General features: G+C 42.4%; 1 protein-coding gene across 4 annotated transcripts in view; it reads left to right on the forward strand.

Moving 5' to 3' along the window:
• Positions 1-21,125, forward strand: part of NF1 (neurofibromin 1) — a 268,504-nt gene that overhangs the window by 225,358 nt on the left and 22,021 nt on the right. For all 4 annotated transcript variants that reach the window (XM_075561360.1, XM_075561359.1, XM_075561358.1 and 1 more), the window contains 13 exons: positions 865-1,067; positions 4,430-4,623; positions 5,819-5,959; positions 6,116-6,395; positions 6,836-7,050; positions 7,253-7,314; positions 7,463-7,577; positions 8,135-8,236; positions 10,076-10,216; positions 14,253-14,379; positions 16,397-16,528; positions 17,498-17,633; positions 20,092-20,249. In XM_075561360.1, coding sequence (XP_075417475.1) covers positions 865-1,067; positions 4,430-4,623; positions 5,819-5,959; positions 6,116-6,395; positions 6,836-7,050; positions 7,253-7,314; positions 7,463-7,577; positions 8,135-8,236; positions 10,076-10,216; positions 14,253-14,379; positions 16,397-16,528; positions 17,498-17,633; positions 20,092-20,249 — 2,006 coding nt within the window. The remainder of the gene's footprint in view (positions 1-864; positions 1,068-4,429; positions 4,624-5,818; positions 5,960-6,115; positions 6,396-6,835; positions 7,051-7,252; positions 7,315-7,462; positions 7,578-8,134; positions 8,237-10,075; positions 10,217-14,252; positions 14,380-16,396; positions 16,529-17,497; positions 17,634-20,091; positions 20,250-21,125) is intronic.

The raw sequence follows: 21,125 nt of genomic DNA on the forward strand, positions 1-21,125 counted from the left end.
TAGAGCTGATGAAAACCTGACATTGACTAAGTGGTTATACCATATCTTTTACTATCTACTGCTATCGAGTTGGTGCCCGTCCAGACAGGTTAGAACTGCCCCATCAGGTTTCTGAGACTTTAAATCTTTTACAGAGCCGACAGCCGCCGATGAGTGACTAGTGGGTTTGAACCCCCGGCCTTTTGATTCGCAGCAAAATGTGGAACCCATTACACCACCAGAGTAGAGGAGAGAAAAAGAAAAATTGTAGAATTTAGGTTGAGTTATATAGACTCTCCTAAACTGTTTAAATCTATCTAAAGACATTTATAAGAGAATTTGGGATTCTAGTGGAATTTGGATATTTTAGATTGTTGGTTTCATGTTTTCAGTGGTTACTCTAGACGAGATCGGGCGGTTCGGGGTGGCGTGGCCATAGACTTCAGTGGTTGGTTTTTAATGGAAGATGCTGAGAAAGCAACAAAGCAGATACTTAGTTATAAATTAATTCCTAATGTAACTTGGACACCCAGACAGAAATTTGCTCGATTGACTTTCTAACTCAAAGAGAGAGTCCCTGATGATTGTATTGCTGCTGGTCTGCATTGGAACTTGATCTAGTGGGAGGAGGAACTACACAGTCTGGGTTTTAGCTTCCCTCCCACCCTCTCTGGAGCCACCTCGGGTGGGAAAGCACTCTGGGATTTTGTCCTCCAGGAGAACGGCTCCCCTCTGATTTTATCAAGGATGTCCCTCGAAACATGCCAACCCGACCGACCCAGGGGTATTGGGTTTTCGTAGAATTGTAATCACAAATTGTATTTTTAAATTATGGAGGAAAATTAGAAAGATGTGTTCAAACAATTTCATTTTGTTTTCTTCTAGGTCAGCTGCCTATAACCTCCTGTGTGCCTTAACTTGTACCTTTAATTTAAAAATCGAGGGCCAGTTACTAGAGACATCAGGTTTATGCATCCCTGCCAACAACACCCTCTTTATTGTCTCGATCAGTAAGACTCTGGCAGCCAATGAGCCACACCTCACCTTGGAGTTTTTGGAAGAGTGTATTTCTGGATTTAGCAAGTCTAGTAAGTAATGCTAATTTTCTTTCATCCTAACAGTGATTCTGAGAAGATTCAGAAAACGTTGTCGTTGCAGAATTTGCCAGTGGAGTCATTCACATGGCCAGTGGCAGAGTGTGATCTCTTAGCACGTCTCTAGGCCATTCCCAGTGTGTTTTCTCATCACGTTTCCGTTTAATTGATATTAGCATTTCTCTTCTTAGCAGAAATTGCCAGTTGAGTAGACAGTAAAGCATCTGGATTGTCTTTTCATTTTAGGGGGAAGTCTGATCATTTTTTCCTCATCTTCAGGTGGACATTTAAGTGTGACATATGAACTGTGTGTGCGGCTCGGGGTAGCAGGGGCACATATGCAAAGCCAGTCTGCCCTTGGACTTGGCTTTCATGCATTACACGCGTTTAACACTGTCGCTCACTCTGCAGCTGTCCATCATCACAGACTAATAGAAATGTAGCTCTTCCTCAGCCTGTGGCTCAACAGTTTCTTCTCTTCAATATTTCCTGAAGCACTCAAACACATTTTAAAAATATCTTTCTGTGCTAGGTTATTGATAGCTTTGACGTTCTATTGAAATTTGATACCCTTTTAAAAAATAAAATATGGAAGACTATACTAATTAAGAAAATATGTGAGTTTTTAAAAGAAAAAAGTGTAAAGCTTAATTGAGATATACTAACATGAAGATATTTGAATGGATATATAGGCATATCTTTTTCTTGATGAAACAGTTCTTCCCAGATTAATTTACAGATTCAGAGCAATTTCACCAAATAGCTATGGGATTTTTAGATAAAAAATGGACGTAGAATTTTAAATTGTTTGAAATTTCACTGCAAAGCACATGAAACAACCAAGAAAATACTGAAAGGAGAGGAAACGGAGGGGAGCACATTCAGATGGTTGGATAATAAAAGGTGACCAGGTGTTAGATGTGTCAGGGAGAATAGGTTGATAGGGAAGCATCACAGCCATGCCATGGACGAGCACTACATCCTCTAACACGAGGTTGTGGTGCTAATCAAGCTAGGTCGTGTCTTTGCCACAAGACACCAAAATATACTTTAAGCTACAAAATAGAGGTTACCTAAAAGTAAAACCTAGAATTTTTTTAAAGGATGACTTCATTATTTTCGAGGTGAATAAGAAAGTGTTAGAAGAAAACAAAGGAAACGGGGAAGCAATTTGACAAGACATCTATATTTTTACAGATTACATGATGAATTTTAAATGTGGAAATATACTTGTTACATATAAGAAAAAGTTAATATGTGTGGTCTCAAAAATTTCTTATAGGTTAACAAAAATTTATCGACATTAACATTGTTAGAAAAGACTGCATATATTTTAGGAGGTTTCCTAAGAAAATCAAAGAGATGCAAATTGAATAGTGAGATAATAGAGCCCGCTATCAAATTGGTGAACTACTGCAGTATCCAAATCTTAAAACAGCCTGACAAATTTTACATGCGAATGAAAACATTAAGTAACCACCACCCAGATAACAGTACAAAACATGTCCAGCATCTGGAAGGCTCTAACGTACCATTGCCCCACCAAGGACAATCACTATTATGACCGCTGTTGCCAGAGGTTAGTTTTAACCATCTTCAGACTTCCCAGAGTTATACTTACGATAGCCAAAAATGAGAACAAGTTAAAATTCAAGCAAGAAAGGACAGCTGAGAATATAGACCCCAATGATGGGGTGGCACCGTGGCTGAACGGCGGGCTACAACACTAACAGTAGAGAGGAGGACACAGGAGCACGTGGTGTTTCATTCTGCAGGACAGAGGGACGCTCTGAATCAGAATCAACAACAGACGCTCTGAATCAGAACCAACAACAGTGATGAAATAATAGGAAGTCGCTGAAAAAGGAATTTTTTTTCCCCTTAGGATTGTTTTTTTTTTTCCCCTTCTCTTTCCTATTTTTTCTTTCTCTTTTATTTTTTTTGACAGGAGCATCATGAGCTCCTGGGCGGGTTCTGAGACCCAACCAGTTAGGTCAGGGAAATCGCCAAAAAGGAATTTTATACTATTGTTGTATCTCTTTATAAGTCTCATTTCCAGATAAATATGTTAAATGTCTTTTGTGTAATTATTAATTATGGATGAAATCTCAATATGTTTAGAAGAATTCTAACTTGCTAGGTTTGAAAGTCTAAAGATAATTGAAGTGCCCCAATAATATATTAATATTTTCTTTTTATCAAGTTTTTTTTCATTTGTGATACTTCTTTTAATTTATATTAAGTTCTATATATTTATATGCTACTTATTTTCTTTAACTACCTATTCTTTTTGCTTAAAATCATTTTATTGGGGGTTCTTACAATTCTTATCACAATCCATACATACACCCATTGTGTCAAGCACATTTGTTCATTTGTTGCTATCATCATTCTCAGAACATTTGCTTTCTGCTTGAGCCCTTGGTATCAGTTCCTTATTTTTCCCCTCCCTCCCCTCTCCCCCTTCCCTCATGAGCCCTTGATAATATATAAATTATTATTATTTTGTCATATCTTACCCACTTTTCTGTTGTCCATCCCTCAGGGAGGAGGTTCTATCTAGAACCCCCTTTCCACCCCACCCTCCCTCCACCCTCCCCGTATCGCCACTCTCGTCACTTGTCCTGAAGGAATCATCTGTCCTGGATTCCCCTGTGTTTCCAGTTCCTATCTGGTCTAGCCAGATTTGCAAGGTAGAATTGGGATCATGATTGGGGGTGGGGTGGGGTGGGGGAAGCATTTAGGAACTAGAGGAAAGTTGTATTTTCATCATAGCTACCCTGCACCCTGACTGGCTCATCTCCTCCCCAAGACCCTTCCGTAAGGGGATGTCCAGTTGCGAGTCTTGGGTCCCCAACCAACATTCCCCCTCATTCACAATGATTTGATTTTTTGTTCTTTGATGCCTGGTACCTGATCCCTTCAACACCTCGTGATCACACAGGCTGGTGTGCTTCTTCCATGTGGGCTTTGTTGCTTCTCAGCTAGATAGCTGCTTGTTTACCTTCCTTTTATCAAGTTTTCTATGATTTTCACATGTTCTTACAGTAGAACTCAGTAAAATAAATTAGGAACATGTTCTTACAGTAGAACTCAGTAAAATAAATTAGGAAAGAAAAGGTTTAAAGGGGGGAAATGGAGATAGAAAACTTTTCAAAAAATGGCTTGCTGGTTCTTAAAATGACTTTCTTCCAGATTTATTATCCTTTTTCTCCATCGCTGTCTTCAATATTTGCCAAATCTCCTTCTCTAGGCTTGATGTTTCTTTTTTCCCTAATCCCTTATTAAAAATAGCTGTTGATGAAATTTCCCTTGACCAGACAGTGCTCGTAGTGTTTTGTTCCATCATTTTCCAGGTATTGAATTGAAGCACCTTTGTTTGGAATACATGACGCCATGGCTGTCAAACCTAGTCCGATTTTGTAAGCACAATGATGATGCCAAACGACAAAGAGTTACTGCTATTCTTGATAAACTGATAACAATGACCATCAATGAAAAACAGATGTACCCTTCTATTCAAGCAAAAATATGGGGGAGCCTTGGGCAGGTATTGAGTTTGTTCAAATGCATGTACTACAACTCCTTTGTATTACTGATGGTGTAATTGGAAAAGACGGTCCCTTCCTTCAAAAGGCATGCAGGTACCCACCAACGTGTGATCTAGTTCAGGATGGTGCATGTATGTCTTATAATAAGGGGAAAACGAATTATGTGGAATTCTCCTTCATAAAAGGATTTAACGGTAGGTATTTGATGAAAATGTATCCTTGTACCTACACACCATGGGCACCAGGAAAATTTTCAATTTTGAGTGCCAGTATTCATTTATTGTTTTGACATAAAACTCAAAATAAAACCCAAGCCCCTACTTCCACTCTGTCCTACAGTCCAGTCTGACTGCTAGTGACTCTCAGTAAGGCTTGTGAGGCAGTAAAGCTTCACGGAGCACTTAACTTCATCTTTCTCCCTCCAAGTGATTGGTGGGTGTAAACTGCCAGTCTTGCAGTTAGCAGTCCCTGGGAATTTTTTTTTTTAGCATTAGAACATCAATATGAAAATAGGGGATATAGTGTAGCATTTTTTTCTGATAAGAATCATGCATATTATTTCTTTTAAACATAAAGAATCAGTGCACCTACTCAATGTTGGGAATCCTCCCAGTAATTCAGAGTGCCCTTGGAACCAGGCTTCACCTCTGAGATGTCATTTCCTGACCTGATGGCAGTGAGTTGAGTTGATTGATCATATATCACTGTCTTTATAGAGCACAGAGATGCTTTGCAAGTGAACAAAGATTGGATGGATGGATAAATAAACAAATGGGTAGATTTTAAATGCCCTTACCTGTTTCTGACTATTTTATGATAGATTTGCTTACTAGACCAGTTGCCATCAAATTGATTCCATCTCATGGTGGCCCCCATGTGTATCAGAGTAGAACTGTGCTCACTTTGTTGCAAGGCCTGGTTTTCAGAAGTAGAACACCAGGCCTTTCTTAGGAAGTGCTTTCAGGTGTACTTGAACCTCCATCCTTTTCAATAGCAGCCAAATGTATTAACTACACAAAAAACTCTTTGTCCAGATTTTCTGACATGTCTCTAGAGAAAACCGTAGTATTTTTGGAGACCCTCTGATAAAGTAGGATTGTCATATTGATTAGGGCCTTTCGTGAGTATTATAAATTAAAAATTACGTTGGCAGAGTAGTTAAAGTGTAAATTACTTTTTCCCTTCTCCTAACAGATTACAGATCTGCTTGATGTGGTGCTAGACAGTTTCATCAAAACCAGTGCTACTGGTGGCCTGGGATCAATAAAGGCGGAGGTGATGGCAGACACTGCTGTCGCTTTGGCTTCCGGGAACGTGAAATTGGTTTCAAGCAAGGTAATCGCTTTTCCTTTGCCTTCAAGATTGTGGGACAGTTTATCAGAGAGCAGGAAGGTTTTTATTTTATAACTAGTTGTTTTAAAGTTAAGTTGAAACTTTTTGTGATAGAACTTTGTTTCATCACCATGTTTGTAAAAATCCTTTTTTTTTAAGGTTATTGGAAGGATGTGCAAAATCATTGACAAGACGTGCTTATCTCCAACACCTACGTTAGAACAACACCTCATGTGGGACGATATTGCTATTCTAGCCCGCTACATGCTGATGCTCTCCTTCAACAACTCCCTGGATGTGGCAGCTCATCTCCCGTATCTCTTCCATGTCGTTACTTTCTTAGTGGCCACAGGCCCCCTCTCCCTGAGAGCCTCCACCCACGGGCTGGTCATTAACATCATCCACTCTCTGTGCACTTGTTCACAGCTCCATTTCAGTGGTAAGTTCTAAGGCTGGAATTGATGTGTTTCACGGACTCCTTTCTCTCTTTGTTTTGTACCACCTGACTACCTTGGATGATTTTCCCCCCCTATCCCATGATGATTTTCTGTGCTAACTTGAGCCAGCAAAAATGATAATGTTTCAATAGCATCAGAAAGAATGACTTACTTGGCATGAATTTCTATTCCATATCGAGCTGTACTATCAAGCTTTTGTGCATATTTGCCATGTAGGCACTCATAAATTGTCACATAAGCTAAAAAACGTAGCATCCGTATGCACTGTTGATCACCAGCACTCATTTGTGTATGTGAACATTTTATTTGGGTGACATGGTTGAGTAATTTTGATAGGATCCTCAGACTTTCTCAGTTTAAAATAATGGAAGTGAAAAGTGGGCGCCTTCAAAGTTTCTCCTTTATCTCTTTTCTTTCACAGAAGAGACCAAGCAGGTTTTGCGGCTCAGTCTGACCGAGTTCTCTTTACCCAAGTTTTACTTGCTGTTTGGCATTAGCAAAGTGAAGTCAGCTGCTGTCATTGCCTTCCGGTCCAGTTACCGGGACCGGTCTTTCTCCCCTGGCTCCTACGAGAGGGAGACGTTTGCTTTGACGTCCCTGGAGACGGTTACAGAAGCTTTGTTGGAGATTATGGAGGTAAGACATCGCATTTAATCATGGGTGTTTTGTGGGTTTTTTAATCCACTAGTACTGTATAGAAGAAATATTGGTTCATTTTGTTTCATCCTTAATATATTTAAGTGAAAACACAAACTGCCTCTTGCTAACATGTATGCCATTTTATCTGTGTCTAAAAACATTTTTGTCTAGAAATACATTCCAAATATTCTTTGTTTAGGCATGTATGAGAGATATTCCAACCTGCAAGTGGCTGGACCAGTGGACCGAACTAGCGCAAAGGTAAATCTCAATTAAATTTAAGTTGTAAATATATACAGAATGTAGAAACTCTAGCTATTACTGCAGAATCAATATTTTGACTTATTAGTCTGTGTATTAAATACATATGCAAACATTTCCATAAATTGTTTGGCTCTGTTCATTGCAGATTTGCATTCCAATACAATCCATCCCTGCAACCCAGAGCTCTTGTCGTCTTCGGCTGTATTAGCAAACGTGTGTCTCACGGGCAGATAAAGCAGATTATCCGTATTCTTAGCAAGGTACTCCTGCCTCCCTCAGTATTTGTACCTCCCAGGTTGTGGAAGCACGTCTCTCCCTTTTCCGAAGGACATTTAAACTTAATAAAATACCTTGAGACTTCTTAGTAGACCTTCTCGATGTGGATTTTGATAATTTTTACGTTCATTAAAATTCTTTAAAGTGAAGAAATTATCCCTAAAGAAGATATTTTAAGAAAATAAATATGAGGGCGCCTCAAAAAGTGGGTGGAACACTTTCATTATCTTTTAACTCCATTTTCCCATCTTTGGCTAAGCCAGTCTTAATATTTTTATTAGTTTGCAAAGCATTTAGCATACAGTAAGACTCTAGCCTTCTGTGAAATGCTGTAATTTGTGGTTACCATAGTAATGTCTGGCTTGCTCAGATGGCAATATTTGTAAGAATAAGAACCTAAATGAGCTACCAAGACCACCAGAGCATGGAAAATAATCTTAGCACTTATTATCAAATGAGCAAAATGTTCCTGCAAGGATGCTGAGCTTGTTAACAGTGTTAACTGTTCACTGACAGCAAATGCATTCTGCCTCTCTAACAGGCACTTGAGAGTTGCTTGAAAGGACCCGACACTTACAACAGTCAAGTTCTGATAGAAGCTACCGTGATAGCACTAACCAAACTACAGCCCCTTCTTAACAAGGTAATTACCACGGGGAAGGTGAAGGGATTTACTTGGGTGTCAATTTTAAATGTTATTTTACTTCTAAGAGAACAGAAATAAGGCTGAGGAGATACTGTTAAATAAAAGAAATTATTTAAGTAGAAATTCTTGTTAAGTTAGGCTGTTTGAAGTCTTTACAGGAGTTAGAAAAGTCAAGTTCTCAAGTGTTGTAAAAATTTTCTCTTAAAAAAATTATCAGTGCTAAAAGGAAAGACAGGCATATGTTCTTAATTCTTTCATCCAATAGATGTAGATTAAGCAGCTGCTGTGTGCCAGGTAAACAGAGCCAATGAAATCCCCACTGTCATATTCTGGGGTGGGTGGATAATAAAGTACGTAAGTACATCACATGCTTGTTAGTAGTCATTCCAAGGAAGTATAAAGCAGAGAACGTCAGACCTTATAATCACATGAGTGTGGGTGCTAAATGAGGGTGATATGCAAAGGGGTGAAGTTGTGGCCACTGTTTGAGGGTGGCCTGAATTCATCTCAGCTCTGTGACCTTGAGAAGGTGCTGTGATGTTTCTGGACACCATGTTGCCACATTCTGTTTGAACAACACTAAACACCAGCGTGGCACCATCTTCGGAGTTTAGAGATACACACTTCTGTGAGGTGAGTACTAAGAGATAGCAGACAAAAGTACAGAGAAGTGAAATTTTCTTGTTTCTGGTTATTAATCAGATGAGTTTCATCAGTTTTAAATGCATTTTCCTTCAAAGAATTCAGAAATAACCCTGAGAAGTTATTAAGAACAATCTATCCTTACATTAGACATTCTGGTTATATCAAATTTGGCTGTGTGAAGTCTTTCCACTAGAAGATAAGGAGAGGAAGTTCTCAGGATGGTTTCCTCATCCTTAGAAGCAGAAGGGCTGCTAAGTTTGTCCGTGACTGCTTTCCTAATACAAGAGAAGCCTGTGCTTCTAACCACGCCTCGCTGACTAGCGTCCATTTCTCTTCCTCTGGACTACACTGTTAAGTGAGAGTGTAAAGAGATTGCTTTGCTGGAAAGGACGGGAGGGGAAGTCCTCAGCAGCAGAGGTACAATGGTGGGATTAGACCACATTGCCACAACAGCGGAGTTGTGGTGGGTCGATCATTCTAGGAGCACTCAGGAGCGTAGTAGGATGAAAGCTTGTAAAGATTCCACAGAAAGCAGTTTCGAGACCAGCTCTTGGAGAAGGACATCATGCTCAATAAGGTGGAGGGGCAGTAAAAAAGAGGAAGGCCCTCAACGAGATGGACGGACAGTGTGGCTGCAGCCATGGGCTCAGGCTTAGGAACAAATGTGAAGATGGCGCAGGACCGGGCAGTGTTGGTCCACTCTGTGCTTAGGCTCCATGCGAGACTGTGGGTCCGAAATGACTCCACGATGTCCAGCAACAACAGCAGCTTTTACACAGACAAGTCATGGGACCAAAGCAGGACCAAACTCAGCCTGAGGGGCTTCGGGACAACACCCCCCAAAAATGGAGGTGAAAAGAACCCGCGTGAGAAGTTAAAAGAGTATTTTAGGACAGGGTCATTAGCTGTAAGAAAGAATTGGCAGGTGCGAAAGGGGCTGCTTAGGGAGAATCAGCAAGACGTAGTGAATGGATATGTGCCAGTCAAGAGATGGTAAGATGTTCGGCCTGGCCAGCTGTCTTTAGTTATGCACATGGGAAAACGAGCTTACCCATATCTTTCCTTTCCTAAGAAACAAAACACACCTGAGCACTGTGGGTGACCTGCGTGCTGTGGTTGTCACTGTGGTGTATGTGAACAGGATTCCTGCCCGGTTCATGGGACTGACCTGGGACGTGCTTCCTTTGCCAGGACTCCCCTTTGCACAAAGCCCTCTTTTGGGTGGCTGTGGCTGTGCTGCAGCTTGATGAGGTCAACTTGTACTCGGCAGGCACCGCGCTTCTGGAGCAGAACCTGCACACCTTAGATAGCCTGCGGGTATTCAATGACAAGGTCAGTATGCTCTCCCTTGGGACGACTGCTCGATTCACCTGTAGGATGCCTCCCTCTGTGTTTCGAGAATGAAATTTGTTTGCAGTCTAATTCCTTACTGAAAATACCCCAAAACTTGCTGCCATCGAGTTGATTCCAACTCATAGCAACCCTGTAGGACAGGGCACAGCTGCCCCTGTGGGTCCCAGGGCTTCAGATCTTTCTGGGGGTAGACAGCCTCATCTCTCTCCACAGGGCTGGCAGGAGAACCCTTCTTTCCTAGTGCACATTGGGGTGAAACTCAGCCATTGGCAAGTAGTAGATTAAAAATATTTATACATGTCATTTGGCGTTTATATCTCGGGAGTATCAGCTTTGATATTTTCATTGCCAAAACTGTCTAGAAGCAGGAGTCGGTATTGAACCCAGTGGCCCAGGATGTAGATGTAACAAGGCTTTATTTAAAGCTGCCAGGATGAGAAGTGATGGATTTCTCTTTCTTTATGAATTGAAGCTATTTCATCTTTTACCATTGTATTATTTATTTGCTTCACTCTGATGTACTAATTATAGTACCTACGCCCTTGGGGCGAAGAGGGTTACACACTGGTCTGCTAACCACAAGGTCACCAGTTCAAAACCACTGGCCCTCTATAGGAGAAAGGTGAGGCCTTCTCCTCCTGTAAAAAGTTACATTTTGGGGCATCCTCAGGGGCAGTTCTACCCTGTCCTATAGGGTCACTGTGAGTCAAAATTGATTGATGGCAGTGAGTTGTTGGGCTTTTTTGCCTGTAAGTGTTTTGTTTTCCCTTAAGTGTTCTTTATCGCTTTCTGCTGCTGTTGGTAGTGTTGTTACCTGCTATTAAGGCAGTTCTGACTCAGAGCAACCCACTGTGAAACTGTACAAAACACTGCCTGGTCCTGCATCATCCTCACGATCCTTCTTTAGGTTTCAGCCTCTTGTTGCACCCACTTTGTCAGTCCTTCTGGTTGAGGGACTTCCTCTTCGCTGCCCCTCGACTTTACTAAATATCATAGCCTTTTCCAGACTGTCTTCTCCTCTCCTGACACGTCCAAAGTACTGGAGACAGAGTCTACCATGCTTGCTTCCAAGGAGCATTCTGGCTGTACTTCTTTTCAGACAAATTCGTTTCTTCTTTTGGAAGTCCGTGGTGCTTTGAGTATTTTTCACCCCTATCTTAATTCAAGTTCATGGATTCTGCTTTGGCCTTCCTTATTCAGCGTCCAACTTTCAGATGCATGTGAGGGTGACTAAAAACACCGTGGCTTGTCTCAGGTTCACCTTGGTCCTCAAAGTAACATCGCTGCTTTTCAACACTTTTAGAGAAGTCTTGTGCAGCTCATTTACCCAAGGCAATGCATCACTTGATGTCTTGCCTGCTATTTCCATGAGAATTGATTGTGGATCCAGACAAGAAGAAATCCTTGTCGACCTCAATCTTCTTGTCATTTATCACGATGTTAGTGTTGGTCCGGTTGTGAGGATTTTGTTTTCTTTTTACCCTAAGATAGAGTCCACACTGAAGCTGCGGTCCTTGGTCTTCATCAGCAAGTGCTCAGTCCCTGTCACTGTCTGCCTGCAGTCGCGGGGCCTTTCTCTACTCCTGGCGGCTCCTTCTTCTCCATACACCCAGCTGCTTTTACTGTGCTCATCAGGCAGACTGAGTAAAGATGGGGCGAGGAGACGACCCTGGCGCACACCTTTCTCTCTTGAAACCATGCCGTGTTCTCTTGTTCTGTCTGCACAACTGCCTCCTGACCCACGCACAGCTGCCACGTGAGCACGGTGAAGGGTTCTGAGATTCCATCCGTCTCAAGGCTGTGCAGTTTGTTACTGGTCATACAGTCGAGTGCGCTTGGCATGGTCAGTAAAGCACCGGTAGAATCTTTCTGGTGTTCTCTGCACTGGACATCCATCAGCAGTGACATTGCTTGCTCCAGGCCCTTTTAGTGCAGCCGGAACCGCTGACCGCTCCCTGGCAGTGCACTGCGGCACCTGTTGTTGGCTGATCTCCCGCCAAAGTTGACTTTGTGATGTTAATAATTCTTTTGAGTGGTCTTTCTTTGGAATGGGTTTGCCCGTGGATTTCTTCTAGTCACTTGGCCACATGGCTAGCTTCCAAATTGCCTGGCATACCTGAGTGAGTGCTTCTAGTGCTTCATCAGCTTGTTGAAACGTTTCAGTTGGTAGTCCCTCCATTTTTGAAGCCTCGTTTTTGCCTCATGCTTTCAGTGCAGCTTCAACCTCTTCCTTTGGCATTGTTGGTTCTTGCTCCCATACCACCTCTTGAAACGGTTGAATGACAACAAGTCCTTTTTGGCACAGTGACTATTCTCTCCATTTTCTTGGATGCTTCTGGCATCCGTCAGTATTTTGTCCGTAGAATCTTTCAGGTTATCAACTCAAGACTTGATTTTTTTCTTGAGTTCTTTCAGTTTGACATATGCTGAGCACATGCTTCCTTCTTGGTTTTCTCACTCTAAGTCTTTGCACATTTCATTATAGCATCTTACTCTGTCTTCTCCAACTGCCGTTAGGAATTTTCTGTTCAGCTATTTCTTCTATTTGTCGTAGCTACTCTGCATGTTGAGCAAGTTCCAGGATCTCTTCTGACATCCACTTTTTCTTTCTTTCCTGTCTTTTTCATAAGCTTTTACTTTATTCATGAATAGTGAGCTTAATGTCATCCACAGCTCATCAGTTCTTCTGTCATTAGTGTTTAGTGTCTTGAAATTCAGGCGAGGTATACGCAAGGTCGTCTTTGGACTCTTGTGGACTTGTTGTTCTTCAGCTTCCCTTTGAACTTCGATGTGCAGTTGATGAGCTGTTCGACAGTGGGCTCCTGGCCTGCTTTTAGCTGCCTGGCCTTGAGTTTGTGCATTGTCTCTTCACACAGATGCAGTCAAGCTGGTTGCTGTGCATGCTGTCTGGAGAGGTCCTTGTAGATAGTGCCTTTTGTGCTGTTGAAAACACATACTTGTAATGAGGAAGTTGTTAGTCTTGCAGAATTCTAGCTTCATTTCCTTCACCAAGGCCATATTTTCCTTCATCTTTGTTTCGATTTTTGTATTCCAATTGCCAATAGTTATTAATGCATCTTGAATGCATGTTTGATCACTTTCCAACTGAAGATGTTGGTAGAAATCCTTCACTTTCTGCATCATTAACCTTAGTAGTTGGTGCATACATTTGAACAATAGCTATATTGATTGGGTTTCCTTGTATCCTGATGTTATCCTATCACAGACAGCATTGAACTTCAAGGTAGATCTTGAAATGTTCTTCTTGATGCCGAGTGCAATGCCGGGCCTCTTGAGTCTGTTGTTTCCAGCACGGTACGCCATAGAATTTTCTGATTCAGAATGGCCATTGCAGTTCATCACCTACATACACATCTGCATGTGTTCCATTTCATTTTTAAATCCATGCTTCATACATTCCAGTTCCAATTATCAATTGGTGTTGGAGCTGTTTCTTCTTTTTGAGTCAGCTCCCACTAGCAAATACAGGTCCTGAAGGCTTTATCCCCCCAGGCTTTCCTCCTTCCACATCATGAAGGTCAACTCTTCTTTGAACTGGCAGCTCTTCCTCTGTCATTTGAGTGCCTTTCAACCCGTGGGGCTCCTCTGCCACTAGGTCTGCTGATGTTCTGCTTCTAGTTGGAGGTTCTCGGTGCCTGCCAATGTTTTGATGCTGTCCACCAGGTTTTCAGGGGGTCATTCCTCTGCAGTGGATTGCCTTTTCCTTCTGCCTTTCCGTCTGTCTTGTGTCTGGAAGCTCATTGAAACCTCATTACATTGGGTGACCCTGCTGGCATTTGAAACACCAGTGACACAGCTTCCAGCAGCACACAGCCTCCACAGTGCGACAGACTGACAGACGCGGTGGAGACAGTAATCTCTCAATTTGAAAGACATGCTTACCGTGTTGATTGTTTGAACTTGTATTAGCTGGTTAAGCACATACAGTCCTAAAGCTAGCCTTTAAGGAACTCCTGCGGAACCTCATCAGCCGTTTACGGTCGTCTTTTCATAGAGCCCGGAGGACGTGTTTATGGCGATCCGGAATCCTCTAGAATGGCATTGCAAGCAAATGGACCATTTCGTAGGACTCAATTTCAACTCTAACTTTAACTTTGCACTGGTTGGACACCTCTTAAAAGGTACAAGAGTTATGTTAGACTATAGACTATACTATCAAGAAGCACAGAAATAATGAAAATAAATCAATTTTGAAGTAATTTGGCTTAATGTAGTACTTTAAATGCAAACTATTCTGTTGTATGGGGTTATGTTATTTGAGTAACTTGTATTGGAAAATGTTTTCTTAGAAATTTGATCGCACCGGGAGAGAGAAGGGTTAGGTTGTTGAGTGGGGAGGGAGGAGGGCATGGGAAAGAAAAAGAACTGCGTATGCGGAAGGTTTAACAGGATATTGCTGTTGATCACATTTCTTGAAATGGGCAATGTAAATATGTAGTAGTTTCTTTAAACACCCACCCCCAAAACCACCACTCTAGATTCCTTATCCCTCAAACCTAATTCATGTTCTGAAGGGCTTTAAAGAAACAGACTGGACTGAAGAGCACTCCTAAAGGCCAACAAACGATCCTTGAACTAACTACCAAAAAAACAAAAAACAAGAAGAGGAAGGATAAAATTGAAATGAACTTTGGGGTCTTTCATGGCAAACAAACAAAAAGAAGTTTGCTCACAGATTATCTTCAGCTTGTTTCTAATGTACTTAATACTATTGGCACAAAGAACGTCACCTTTCGGTACCCCCCCCCCACCCTTCCAGTTTCCTGTGTTGCTTATTCAAGTGATCGCCACCAATCTCAAGTTACTTCCTAACTTGGCTTCGCTCCTCATGGCTTACTTCGCTGTCATAGCTCTTGGCATCATCATACGGGGGTAGTCGTGGCCCATGGGACATAGAGTGTCACCGACATTTCTGCCTTTACCCCCCCCCCGCCCCCCCCCCTCCACACAATGTACACTGCCATCTGGTGGGAGCTTGTATGACCGTGTGACTGAAGAAATGTGCCTCATCCTACCAACCCAGCACAAAACCGTATATCCCACTCATTGTACGAAAAATCCACATTACCTCAACAAATTTTGTCTTCATTCAAAATGCCTTTTATTGCTGAAAACATATGCGTTAAACTAAAGGTTTAAAACAAAAAAGAATTCCGTCTTTTGAGAGAAAGTTGAGAGTTAGCCGCGTGCGGTGCCCCTGTGGGGCAGAAGCGTGAGTAAGGCAATGCACACACGAGGAGTTGGCTTCGTCTGATCTTTTTTTTTTTAATTATATATTGGGAAATATCTATTTCTAATTACAAATAAACACCTGACGTGATCCCAGTGGAAAATCACCCTAGTGCTTGAGGTTCTTGTTTTGCATCAAGTTAGATAATTAGTAGGGTTCCCGAGTTCCTCCCTACTGTACACACAAATCCAACATGTCTGAGTGTATATGTTCAATGCCACCACTGCACAAATTCGTAAGATTTCTATAAAAATACTGGTCATTTTCATCCCTAAACTGCATTGGGACACTTTTAGTTTGAAATCCCATATTTTACAGTGGAGTAGCATTACTGTGTACAAACTGACTGAAGGTCAGACTTACCCTCTAGTCAACCCTGTTCTTTAAGCTCTTAGAAGATACACTTCGTATATCATTAGCAATTGACATTATCGTTGTCTTAATAAAAATAATGAAATAAACAAAAGCCATCTGACGGTGAACTCCAGCACACACATAATATATATTTTACTCCCTGCCCTGTGCTGCTCTGAGGAGTAGAGGTTCGGAAACAGCAGCATCTGCCCCAAATCCTCTCTCCAGGAAACATTATTCTGTCCTATGCATGCCGGATACTTAATCAGGTGACCAGATTGTAACACTGGTAAAGCGGGACACCATGGATAACACTCATATCCTGGCAAAATAGCCACGTGGCAGCCGAAAACTGTATACCCTAGCTTGTCGTGCATTCTTTCCAAAAATCGGGAGTTTTTAAAAATGCAGGAAAAATTGTTAAAAATCGGGATTTCTAGTCACCTTATACTTAATCGTATGTACTTGAGCAACAGGCGTTATCCCTTAGACTAAGAACTCAACCAATAGCTTGTTGAAATGACGGGCTGGCTTGTTCGTGTTCTCTTTTGCAGGATACAGGCATCCTTCACCTGCCATTGTTGCCAGAACCGTCAGAATCTTGCACACACTACTCACTCTGGTTAACAAGCATCGGAACTGTGACAAATTTGAGGTGAACACACAGAGTGTGGCTTACTTAGCAGGTAAAAATGCGACGTAGATGAAATCAATCTGGCAGCATCTATAGCTAAGCCTCGTCACAAAAATTGAGATGCCTGTGGCTCCTTTGGCCTGTTGGGGGCCAAGGGTAGTGTGCACAGGCCAGTCTGCTGGGACTGTTGAAATGCTTGAAAATTCTACCAAAGCATGTTTCCTTATGAAGGAATTTGTATGACAATTTGAAATGAATTCCGTTTGTCGTTCTTAAAGAAGCTAGAGTGGCACCCAGCTGCCCGTCACAAAGGTGCGCATCTCCAGCTGGCATGCTGCGTCCCGGAGTCAGCCGTGCGCCTCTGAGTTTGGTCGGCCTTGTTTTTTAGGCTTCTCCAAGTGGACAGGCTATTTTAAGCCAATTTACTTGCCATCTCCTATAAGTGACTTGCTGCCTCTGTAATATTCATTCCTGGTGCTCTTTATTCTTCCTGGAATGGCACCTCACTCGCCCTCCCCATTCCATTACCCATCCCTGTGTGCTCTCACCTGACTTGTGTTTCTCTCCTGGGCGACACTTAGCTCTTGGTGTAATGTACTTCTTTCAGCTTGTCGGGGAATGGAGAGAGCTGGCTCCCAGTCTCGCCTGCCTCCGTCTGTGAGAACTGCTTATCTCCATCGAGAAATGAGCAGTATTCCTACTCTACCTACTTTTTGTGTTGAGATCAGCTATGTTCTAAAGCCCTTGACAAATACGATGCTCTTTATTGGTTTTGAATCGTTTGGATGTATTTCATGTTTATCTACAGTCTTTCAGAGTACGCCATAAGCCCCTTAAGATAAGCACGCACGCCCTACGTGTGTGTCTTCATCCTTACGCCCGGCCGGCCCTCTGTCAGGCTCTGGACTCACATCTTTAGCAGCTGCTAACTGCCACAGGAGGTTGGGAGGAAATGGACCTTTTTCAAGTCATGCTTTTGGTTTATTAAACTTTTCCTTCTGTTGTCTTTTCTCTCTCTCAGCTTTACTGACAGTGTCTGAGGAAGTACGAAGTCGCTGCAGCCTAAAACATAGAAAGTCACTACTTCTTACCGATATGTCAATGGAAAATGTTCCGATGGATACTTATCCCATCCATCATGGTGACCCTAGTTATAGGTAGGTTCTTGTACAAGTTTCAGTTTTCCTGCTAGTGGAGGAAAACAGTACTGTAATCTAAAATATAAGGGAAAATAGGAAGGGGACTTGACGATACCCTAAGGAACCCTGGTAGTGCAGCGAGGGAAGCGTGGGCTGCTAACTGAGAGGCTGACAGTGTCAACCTCCCGCCTCTCCACAAAGGTTCCCGGCCTCAGAAAGCCTAGGAGCAGCTCTTCTGGTCTGAGGGGCTCTCTGTACATTGAGATGGACCTGATGGCAGAGGATAGTATTAGAGAGATCTCAAAAGGGTATGTAAGTAAAAACTCATAAATTCACACTACTTGATGGGGGGTAATAATGAAAAGTTGTCCTTCTTGTTCAAGTATAATTGGGCTTCTGTTAACATTAGTTTGCCTTTCTGAAGCAGTTGAATAGGAAAACACATTGGAAATACTAGACTGTAAGAAAGGACTTGAAATACAAGTCACATTAGCAAAATATGTATAAATTGTTGAATGGAACACTAAGTTTGCTCTCTAAATTTTCATGTACACTATGATTTTAAGAACAATATAAGCAGTAGGCTTAATGAAAAAGAACTAAATTAAACTGGTTTGTAAGAAATACCTCCCACTCTAGTTGTTGTATCTACGTACATCACCCCCATAACATTAAATTCCCTTTGGTACACAAAGAAACTGTTCTACATCCTACTTTGGTGAGTAGCAACTGGTTTTAAAATTAAGCCCATAAGCAACCAGCTAAGGGACATCTATTGATCTCTCCTGGTCCAGAAGCAAATACATTAGTGTAAACGAAGGCTAACAATTGAAGGCAACGTGGAAATAATTAGTGCAGTAGACTTATCGATCATATAAACATCCATCTCTAAACCCTGAGGCCAGAGACCTGTGGATGGTGCCCCACTACCACTACCAACTGCTCTGAAAGAGATCACTTTAGAAGATCCAAGTAGAGAAATGTATAACAAAACCAAAATCAAAAACACACCCAGGCTTACGGAGAAGATGAGACAGAGGGGAACCCCTGAGACGAAGGCTGTTAGTCGTCTCTCGGGTCTGGAAGTGAACTCCCCTCCGCGGCTCATTTTTCAGCCAAACAATAGACAGGTCTGTAGAAGGAAGAGGAACTCGAATGGAGTGTGCGCCCTCAGAACCACCACCCACCTGAGATGAAGGGACAGAGCATGGGGACCAGGGGAGAAGACGACAGGGAAATGGGAGACCACTGAGAGGGTGGCCCAAACTGAGTGTAATCCCGATGGATGAACTGCTGTGTAAACTTTCACCCAGTTCACAATGACAAGTTGAAAAATAATTTCTGATGATACAAATTTAGATGATTAAATCATCAAATTATACCCACTGTGATACCTGGCTTGGGATGGTACGTTTTCACTGTGACGTGGCACTTTTATGAAAAACCAAACCAAACCTGCTGCCACGGAGTTGATTCTGACGCATAGCAATCCCTTATAGGCTTTCCAGCAATACAAACCTTTATGGAAACAGACAGCCTCGTCATTCTCCCAAGAAGCTGTTGGTGGATTTGAACTGCTAACTTTGCTATTAGTAGCCCAGTGCCTAAACCACAGCACCACCAGTGCTCCCTGATAGCAGAATCATGTGGGGACTTCATATTTTCAATTGAATGAAAGAATCGCCATGGTCTGAGTACAGTGTTAAACACAGAAAAGCGTCTACTGTGTGTAATATTTAGGTTATCAACGTCTGCTTTCTGGTTTTTGAAAAAGCCCTCAACAATATTCCACTGAGAATGGAACCGTATTTGCACAAGTGTGTCCAGGCATATCTGGATTTTTTTAATGGTTTTATTCTTCAGTCAGGTGCCCTGGTGGTGCAAGAGGTTAAGTGCTTGACTCAACTGGAAAGTCAGAGCTTCAGAGCCATTCAGTGGGAGAAAGGTGTGGCAGTCTGCTTCCATAAAGATGGCAGCCTGGGAAATCCTAAAGGACAGTTTGACTCTGTCCTGGAGGGTCCCTGAGAGTCGGAATTGACGCGAGAACCTTGGGTTTGGCCTGCTCTTCAGGAAGTGCCACGATTCTATTTTCTTCAGGAAAGAAGTGTCTGTCCCTTGTTCTGTGGAAAGGAGAAGGGGCATTTGCTCCTCTGTCAAAGTATAAGTGGAGGTTGATTTTCTTAGTTGTTAAATGAACACGAAGCTGCCTATTGCGACTTGATTTGCCCAGATTTAAAAAGCAGTGTAGGCCCGTCCTGCTCTGCATTCAGTAAGTACCACCGTGTACAGGGCAGGATGGTGGAGAACTGCTGCGGCTTCCTGGGATGCATTGGGAGTGTGAATCTTAAAGCCCTGTAAAGAGTGGCTTCAAGTTGGTTCGTTGGCCTTGAGAAGTGGAACTACTCAGAAGGGGCAAACAGTGGTTTGTACTTGTCATTGTGTTGATTAATTTCTGTTGATTGTTTTAATCTCTCAGGACACTAAAGGAGAATCAACCATGGTCCTCTCCCAAAGGTTCTGAAGGGTACCTGGCAGCCACCTATCCAACTGTGGGCCAGACCAGTCCCCGAGCCAGGAAGTCCATGAGCTTGGATATGGGGCAGCCTTCCCAGGCCAACACTAAGAAACTACTTGGTTAGTTCATCTCCAGTTATATAAAATTTCATTGGTTTGTTTAGTCTTAATTTGAAAAACCAAATATTTCCTTTCACTCTTGGAAAATTATTTGAAACTGTTGAATATTGTCAGATTTTCTGTTTGGATTTGGCGGACTTTTCAGTGCCATTTAGAAAAGCATTTGAAAGCTCAGTTGGAAGAAATGAGTGGGGTCTGGAAACTGCCCATAGATGGCACACACTGTGTCCAGTCTTGGCCACGCCCCAGGGGACTGGGAGAGACCTCACATGCCCACAACAATGGAAGCACGCTGCAAGGCCTCGAACGATCTGTAATCCCAAAGTCGTCATCGAAAACAATGCACCAATGTAGTATGAAGCTGTAAAAAACAGTCATCTTTTCTTGGACAAGACAAGGTGAAGATAATACATTCTAGGATAACGGTGGGAAAGTGGGATTCTTAACATTGATGCCCCCTTCAATCAGCATTTGCCAATAAGAAGTTCATCTGAGATGCTACGGAGCTCTTTTCCCTTTTCAGCAACTGACCCACAAGCCCTGCCCACCAGCACCAGCACCAGCACAGAGGAACCACGCAGGTGCTCCTACACGCCTTTGGCTGAATTTTCCGTTATGGGCATAGTCTGTGACGATGGGCAGCGCAGTGACCAGACTGCATGGCCCAGTTAGCCTTGTCTGTTTGTGCAGCCATAACTGGGAAAACATGTCCTCAAGGAAGCCAGGGAGCAATCAGTCACTGAACTGTAGTTAATAAGGTGCCCATAAACCATGAAAGAAAGAGAAGTCATGCACGATAATCACTGGCTCTGTTGCCTTTTGTTTAAATTTTCTTCTGTTAATATTTTACCATAATCTTCTGGGAGTTTCCTGGTT

This window comes from Tenrec ecaudatus, chromosome 10, assembly GCF_050624435.1.
Source record: "Tenrec ecaudatus isolate mTenEca1 chromosome 10, mTenEca1.hap1, whole genome shotgun sequence".
In the NCBI taxonomy this organism is placed as follows: Eukaryota; Metazoa; Chordata; class Mammalia; order Afrosoricida; family Tenrecidae; genus Tenrec; species Tenrec ecaudatus.